Below are 8,030 nucleotides of genomic sequence, written 5' to 3'. Positions count from 1 at the left end.
ACCAGACGCAGCCTCACCCTGAGGACCTTTCCCCGGCGCAGGAAGGGAAGAGCCCAGGGCACGGCCTCACCCCGTCGAAGGCTGCAGCCGCCGCAGCCGGGAGCGGGTCCGAGCGCCAGCAGCCGCCGCCGTCCCGCGCAGAGGCTGGCAGCCAGCGCCAGCCCCTCCCCTGCCAACCCCCGGCTGCGCACCCCGGGGAAGCGGCTGTTACCTGCTGCTGCTCCTCCGCAGCTGGGGACGCCCGCGGCCCCGCAGAGCGACCAGGGGAAAGGGCCTTTCCGAGGCCAGAGGCGTCACACGGGCCCGCTGGATGCCAAACCAGAGCCCCCCCAGGTGCTGCTGGGGCCTCCTCACGGTGCCTCTCCCCCTCCCCGGACTCGTGCGGCCGCAGAACGTCGTGGGGTGCGTTCAGGCAGCTCCGAGCACGGCCCTGAGGAGCTCCGAGGGCGCTCCTGGGGCCACCGCGGCCACATCTAAACACATGGAGTGTCCCTGCCACAACCGTCCCGCGCCGCAGCTCACAAGTCACCGCAGGGATCTGCACCAGAATCCACTGCAGCTCTCGAGTCAACAACGCCGGAGGGACGACCACACGCCGCCCACACAGCCCAACCTAAACCGAGCTCCATTCATGCCCTGAAAAAATCCCAGTGGCCAAAGCTCCACAGGGAGACAGGCCTGAGGTAAAAGCAGCAAAGCAAGCCAAGCAAATCTGTTTTGTCAAGGAGCCCAAAGAAAACTGAATGCTGACAGCAAGATACAGGACAGAGCGTTACTCGCTGCCAGCGCACCACGGTCACAGAAAGTCAATCCTCATCCTCCGAATTTCCACCAGAATGGGACTAAGGGAGAGACGATTGTTTCTGACAATTCAAACTGCATAAAAGTGTTCTAAAAACATCATAAATCAAATCTCTTCCTTCCAGCATATGAAAGGAGACAAGTTTCTCAGCACTTCCTAAATTAAAATCAGTTTATTTTTCAAAGGGTTTTTTTTGATATAAAACAACATCACAAGTCTGCTTTTCACAAGGGGCTTACTAGAAAGTGAATCTATAAAGTATCCTCGAAATCTATACTCATGCACATAGAAAAATCCAGAAACTGAGGAAACCAGAGCTGCTGATGCTTCTCCACTTGCTTTTCAGATGTGAAATCCTTCACTTGGGAAAAGCTACAGCAGGCCTTGACGTTTCAAGTCTTCATAGGTCTTTTTATTCACCACGTTCCCACTGGAATCCTCGTACTCCTCCTAGAACGGAACAAACAGTTCAGAGGCGCCCGGACGCAGCCCCACGGGTTGTACCAGGAGCTCCAGCCCAGCAGCACCCACTGAACAGGAGCGTCCCCCCACCAGCAGGCTCCGGGAGCAGAGCTCCCTCAGAGCCAGGATCGTTACAAGCTCCGCCACAGGCCGGATTTCCCACAGTCGCCCTGCACGCTGCTGAAAAATGGTTTGAGACAGACATTCACGAAAAGGCACCAGGACAGTGAACCCCCTGCTCACAACCGTCCCTTCTTCCTCCCACGGAACAAAGACGACGTGGGCACTGCAAAGCCGTGTCAGGGATCTGTACACAAAGGGCTGAGCCTGTCCCAGCAGAAGGACTTCCCAGCAGAGCAGGGCAAGTGCTCTTCACACCCGGCCACTAACAGGAGCTGTGTGACCAGCAGCACAGGCTCCTGCCCGTCTCTCCTGCAAGCAGGGACTCGGAATTCTGACAGAGCCAGACAGTTCGTGCGAGGTCAGGGGGGGCTCCCGACGGCCTCCACAACATCTCACCTCTGTATCGGGCTGCCATCGCTCTGAGGCCTTCTGTTGTTTCAGCTTTGCCCACACTGTAAGTACAAAGTCATACAGGATGCGATGTCATTTCCCTGGAGATACCAGTTTTTAATCTAATAAAATATACACATGGACTTTTTTTTTTTTTTTTTTAAACACTGTCACTTCAGCAGTCCAGGAATGTATCTAATATCCGTTACAAATTTATCATTCCTCTGCACGATTTACCAAAAGGCACAGAACTAAAGCAAACGGAGCTTTAAAGTGATCCTTCAGGATGGGACACAGAAGACAAAGGTCTAAAACCACTACTTCAGCTCCAATAAATAATACCTTGTTTGGGAGATTAAGGCTTTACCTCTTTGGTTTCTTCTAGGCAAGAACTAATTTAGCCCCAGGAACCATAACCTGTATCTGTTAACCGAAGCAGGGCAGGTCAAAGAAACCACCCCTGCACGAGGCAGCCTCCTCAAAACACCAGCACACATTAGCTGCATTAATCTATAATCCCTGAGTCCCAAGTACCGTAGGCTTTCAACATCTGCCTACAGGCTCCACCATTTCTGAAGGTTTTTCTGGCTTCCCTGTGAAGATGCTGACAAACACCAATTAAGCAGGAGTTACGTGGGATGATGTAGCCACACTCTGCCTGAGGAAGTGGTGGCCCACTGCCCTCGGCTGAGATTTCACACACAGAACATCGCGGAGAGACCCCAGCACCCATCTGCCCCTGCAGGCGGCCGAAGGAAAAAGCCATTCTCCTCCTAGGAGCTGGGAGGGATGGCCCGAGGAAGGATCGTCCCGCAGGCACCGTGTTTCTTACCCTCCCTCCCAAATCTCGCCATAGGACAAGACGTATTTTTGGCGAGAGCCAACGAAGCGTTCTCACGCCACCCGCTCCCCGTTCCGCCGCCACCACTTACACGAGACTGCGTCCTCAATCTGCGTGACGTTGGCAAAATGGGCTGTGTTGGGAATGCCCAGGCACCTCATCCCATGAGCGTGTCGCCACTCCTGGGGAGGGAGGCGAGGTCAGGTCAGCCGGGAACGCCCCCCCCGCGCCAAAAAAACGTACTGACACCCGGACACGATGGCACAAATGTCAACGTACAAATCTACCAGTCCTAAACACCTCCGCACAAATATTTTATCTGTGTTTTAGACAGTAACAAACCACTGGCAGCCAACGGGCACTCTGCTCCAGTCAGACCTGGATCCAGTCAGACCTGGATACTGGAATTTGTGCCCAAACCAGAGGCCGTACAGGAGCCGGCAGAAGAGCCCTCAGCACGTCCGACATCCAACGGCCCGGCCCCGCAGCACCAGCCCAGGCCCACACGTCACAAGTGGAAGAAGTGCCACTTGGGAACGCCAGTGATTTACTAGTTAGTTATTATAAAGATTATCTGAACACGGCATCGACGTTTTTGTCAAAAAATGTAACTTACTGCAAAGTGACGCTGAAAAGCTTTGGGCCCTCGGTAGGTGTAGTTGCCACAAATCTCACAGTTGTAGTTGATGTTTAAACCATGTAATTTATATAACCAGTATGGGATTGGCTGCCAGGCGAAGAGAGACAAGGATTAGGCCAAATGGCAAAGCAGGTTCAAGCAGAATAGTGTGGAGTCAGCGACATCGCCCACTTCTCCAGACCGGGCAATCTCGGTTACCTTGCCATCCCAACCAAGGGGCAGATTTTTAGGATTATAAATGATTTCATTTTCTTCATCCTCACTCTCACTCTCACTGATCTGCTCTTCCTCCTCCTCCTCCCTCTCCTCTCCTGTCCGTGCTTGCTTACGCTGCACATTCTCGTGAGTGAGGTGTCTCTGCTCCTAGAGCGTGAGAAGAGAAGGAATTGTTCCAAAACATGACAGCAACAAAAAAAGGGCAAACTCTTGCAGCAAGCATGAAACACTCCCTCAGTGAACAGAGGGAGGGGAATGGAAAACCAGTACGAAACAGAGAACACTCATTTTACTTAGCCCAACAACTTAACCTTTTAGTATAACATTTCCTACTCTCAAAGAATTGAAAAAAGAATTGTACTGCCATGAGCCCTTCCAAGGTGACAAGCTAACAGCAACAGCCACCCTGCTAAAAGCAATCGCCCCGAAGCGAAGCAAGGACTTAAGGCAAGCATCAAGGCAGAACAAGTAAAGGTCTGCAATTTAGGCATAAAATAGAAATTATCTACACTGATGTAGTGCCTAGAAGAAAAAAACAGGCTTCCACAAGGGAACATGTAGCCTCTGTATCTGGGACTGAGGCAGGCACAAGGTCTCCCTGTTCACAGAAGCCTGCCAAATAACGAGCTAACGGAAATACAAATGTAATCCATCATATTCTACTTGCTGACAGAGCAAGCTTTCTGCTAACATGAACTTTAAAACGTTACGACTCAGGACATGACAGGAACTCTTCTGGTCACACTGACTATGAAAGCAGTGGGTAAAGATGTGGACGACCTCGCAGTCACTATCTGACAACTCTGAAATAAAAAGCTCATCCTTACCCCAAGAACTTCTACATACTCATAAATCTGAGCTTCCAGGAACGCAAGATCTTTATTTCTTTCAGTGTCTCTGGAAATAGATAAAGAAATTTCATGAAGTCTGTTCCAGAACTGCAAACATCATGTGTACACTGAACTCCTAAAGAGAAACGTGACTTGTATACAGCAAGAAAACAGAAAAAAATACCAAACAGCTCCTGTAAACTAGATGGCGCACACAGACACATTCAGCTCTGATCTCCTCCATCTGGTTCAGGACTATTTTAGTCCAGGCTGAAAAGCTTCTAATGCTCTAAGAATCCATCCTGACTGTATAGAGCCATGCCTACAGAATACTTCTCATCCGAGTGAGAACACTCCAACCTCAGAGTGACCTTCAGGAACTCACCTTTTGCTTCCTTTTGTCTTCGGATTCTTAGCAAACAAGGACGGATCAAGTGCTTCTAGGGATTTGCCTTTAGTGCTAAAAAGTCTCTGGGCACGCTCTTCCAGCGTCCTGTGGAGAAGCAGAGAGATGAGTCCAAACTGTAGTTTTAAATTTCCCAAGAACTATCTGAATTCATGCAGCAAAATTCTAAATTTAGCTTTTGATTTCCTATTATCTTTATATATTTTGATTTCCTATTATCTTTGCCTTTGTTGCTTAAGCCAAATTCTTCTATATAAGAGACTCCAGTCCAGGGCACCAGAGCATCCCCCGACTGCTTCTCAAGGTTTGTCTTCCAAACATCATTAAAGTAGTTCTTGTACAACAGAGACGACAAAACGTATCCCATAAAGGAATACAAGACAGAAAGACCTCAAAAACTGAAAAGAGAATATAAAAAGTCTGCACCTTACCCGCCACATTTTAGTCCCAGGGCCAGTAAAGCTGACTTTAATCTGTCCAGTCCCAGGGAGGCCAATTCCTGTTCAATTAAAGTAAATCACAATAAGAGAGTAGCTATGAAACAAACACAATATAGATACATGTCCCTTTTATCTCAAGGAAAAAAAAAAAAGACACAGCAAAGCATAAACAACAAACAGCATTCCAGAAGGGACTATCAAAGGCGTCACTGAAAAGTGAAGAACGTGACAAATCCACACAGATCTTTAACCTCTCCCATTACAGAGAAGTAAGTCATCAGCACAAAGTTTTATTCAGAGAGCAGAGCGCCAGAGGTGGACGCACAGCAAGTAAAATTATAAAAAGAAACAAAATGACTAAACTTCCACCTGCTAAAACTGAGCAGAGAGTGAGAGCTGCAAGCGTACCTCCCAGGAGGAAAAGGCTGAGAGGTCCAGGTGGGCTCCGGCGTGAGTGAGCGCACTGCTGGTCTCTTTCTGTCGAGGAAAACCACACGCAAGATCTTTGTGACATCCTACAACACTTCACGCCATGCCCTAGCAGTTCATTTCACAGAGACAAAGCCTCACTAAACTGAGCTATGGAACAACAGAAGAGATCTAAAACAAGCAAACCTTAGAAAGGGCCGGTTTCCAACCGGCTGCATTGGTTCTCGGAATCGGGTGAGCATGAAACTGCGTCTCTGCACACGCAGCTGCACACCTTGCTATTAACTTAACCCCAGTGACGGCTTTACGCAAATGACTCCCAGAAAATCCACCTCAAGCACAGAAGCATTCACAGGGGCTTAACGCCTGCTCACCGGCCAGCCAGGGAACGTTCCATTTTCCCACTTCTTCTCAAACTCGGTCTGAATCTTCCCAAAAAGTTCATTCTGGTCCAGCAACGGTTTCACTCGATCTGTGTAATCCTGCAGGTACTCAAGAAGCATTTCAAGGTACCTGGCAGAGTAATCACGAGCACAGGTAATTCAGTATCAACCTCTAACAGACTTCTCTAACCACACCTTTGCAAATAATTACCCTCTAGTACTCCACAGGGAAGTCATCAAGATGATGACAGTTTCCAACACACAGTTTCGAGCTGCAGCAACTTACAAGGACACAGTAAGGTCCTTCCAGAGAGCAGAGTGTGGCTTCCACACCTCTGCTGCAATGCGCGTTTCCTCGGGGCTCAGACAGGCCACTGAGTTACCACAGCCGTGACCCAATTTGCGTGAGTTCGGTTTGACTGTTAGCTATATTCTTAGCAGCTGTACACTTACAAAGCAAATGCCTTCTTGTCAACTGTCATAAAAGAAGCAGGTAGGCAAGAAGGCTCACCTCTTATATTCAGCATTTTTTCTCTCCTTGGGAATATCGAAGAGTTGGTCAAATGTAGATAAGTACGTGATATAATCCAATTTCTAGTAACAAAAAAGTTAGAGTCAGACTTTATGCACACGCAGGCAAATTAACATCCAGTTTCCAGACCAGAAGGAGAGCACTAGCTCAAGCCATGATTCTGGAGTGCAGCAGCCCAGGGTCCCTGAGACACCCGGCAGCAGAAATCAGGCTTCTTCCAAGGCCACTGTTATGGTAACAGAGAGAGACATCAGCTGAAGGGGACAGAAGAGGAGCCACGAAGCAGCATTCAGAATCCAGGTGCTGCGGAGCTGTATGTGCAGTAAAGTGACTCTGAAACAGCTACTTGGAAATAAACTTATTTACATAAGGAAAACACCCAAATAACCGTGAATCAGCCAAAGAAGAACCCCTCAGACAAGCACTGAAGCTGCCCAGACACGCGCAGCCACTTACCTCTGATGATTTTAGATTAATGTACTTGAGATAACAATCATGCAGATCTAAGTATCGCCCATACCCCTCCTCATCCGTGAACTCCACCAGATCTGCAGGAAAGATCATGAAGAGCTTTATTATGGGCTTAATCTTCCCTACTTATTACACATACGCTTTAGAACTCGAGAAGTATTAACTGTGGACTAGTTTATGCTTAAGGAAGATGTTTACAGTGGAAGCGGGATACTCGCTGATCAGCCCGAGTGCTGCTCTGCGTAAGCACCACCAGAACATTCCTCAAGAGAAGCACCACTAGTGTGGGATACACCAGTGGGCTGCAGCTCGGAGGAATTTAAATGACAAAAGAACAATTTTCAGAAGTCATTTAGTAAAAGGGAGGAGGAATTCTGAAACATGCAAATCAGATCAAACAGCTCATTAGATAACGCCTCTCAATAAGCACCACGTTTGCATTTAAACTGGCCTCAGAGTGAAACTACAAACTTACTTTGAGCTTCTTCACTCGGGTTGTCTCTGGCCTTCAACAGTTCCTCAAACTCCACTGACATTGGAACACAGATCTTTAAGAACAGGCAGAAGTTACAGAAAAAAATTATTACTTCAGCTAATGGCCCAGAATAACACAAAACCACAACAGGTTGCAAACAATAAAACTGGTAACTGAAAAGCCATCCAAAGCATTTCTTCACCATTACTTTTACACAAAGGAGAAGTCTGGCTAAGGCAGCAGGGGGAAGGGGAGAGCAAAGGCCAGCTCAGCAGCAGAACGTTCCCGAGGCAGACGGGAGCTCGCACGCTGCCCCAGCACCTCCCAGCCTCGGGCATCTCTCAACCGATGCTTTTGGGTACTCAATACTTGTATATTAAAGCAATTAAACTGGAAAATAACGTCTATTTGCTGTAGGGATAAGGTCCTGCAGACCACAAATCACCAATTCTCATGGAGTAGGCAACTCCTTACCTCATTTGGGTGCTTACGGTGAAATTCCTTAATTTGTTTCAGTCTGTTGTAGAATTCTGCAAATTCATTTGGCCCGGAAATGGCGCTGAGTTCTTCCTTCCGTAAGCTACAAGTGC

The 8,030-nt window shown here is 48.3% G+C and overlaps 1 protein-coding gene across 1 annotated transcript; it reads right to left on the bottom strand.

Annotated features, from left to right (window-relative positions):
* Positions 1-955: 955 nt before the first annotated feature.
* SF3A3 (splicing factor 3a subunit 3) lies at positions 956-8,022 on the bottom strand (the record flags this gene model as incomplete). The annotated part of the gene is made up of 14 exons (XM_026863411.1): positions 956-1,252; positions 1,784-1,839; positions 2,710-2,800; positions 3,235-3,345; positions 3,457-3,621; positions 4,302-4,371; positions 4,690-4,797; positions 5,142-5,209; positions 5,559-5,627; positions 5,954-6,092; positions 6,474-6,556; positions 6,951-7,042; positions 7,441-7,513; positions 7,915-8,022. Coding segments are annotated over 14 exons (1,311 nt in total), but the record flags the coding sequence as incomplete, so codon positions are not given.
* Positions 8,023-8,030: the final 8 nt, after the last annotated feature.

Source organism: Athene cunicularia (assembly GCF_003259725.1).
Source record: "Athene cunicularia isolate RWA chromosome 23 unlocalized genomic scaffold, athCun1 chr23_part1, whole genome shotgun sequence".
NCBI lineage: Eukaryota > Metazoa > Chordata > Aves > Strigiformes > Strigidae > Athene > Athene cunicularia.
This window is presented reverse-complemented; position numbering and strand designations above follow the sequence as displayed.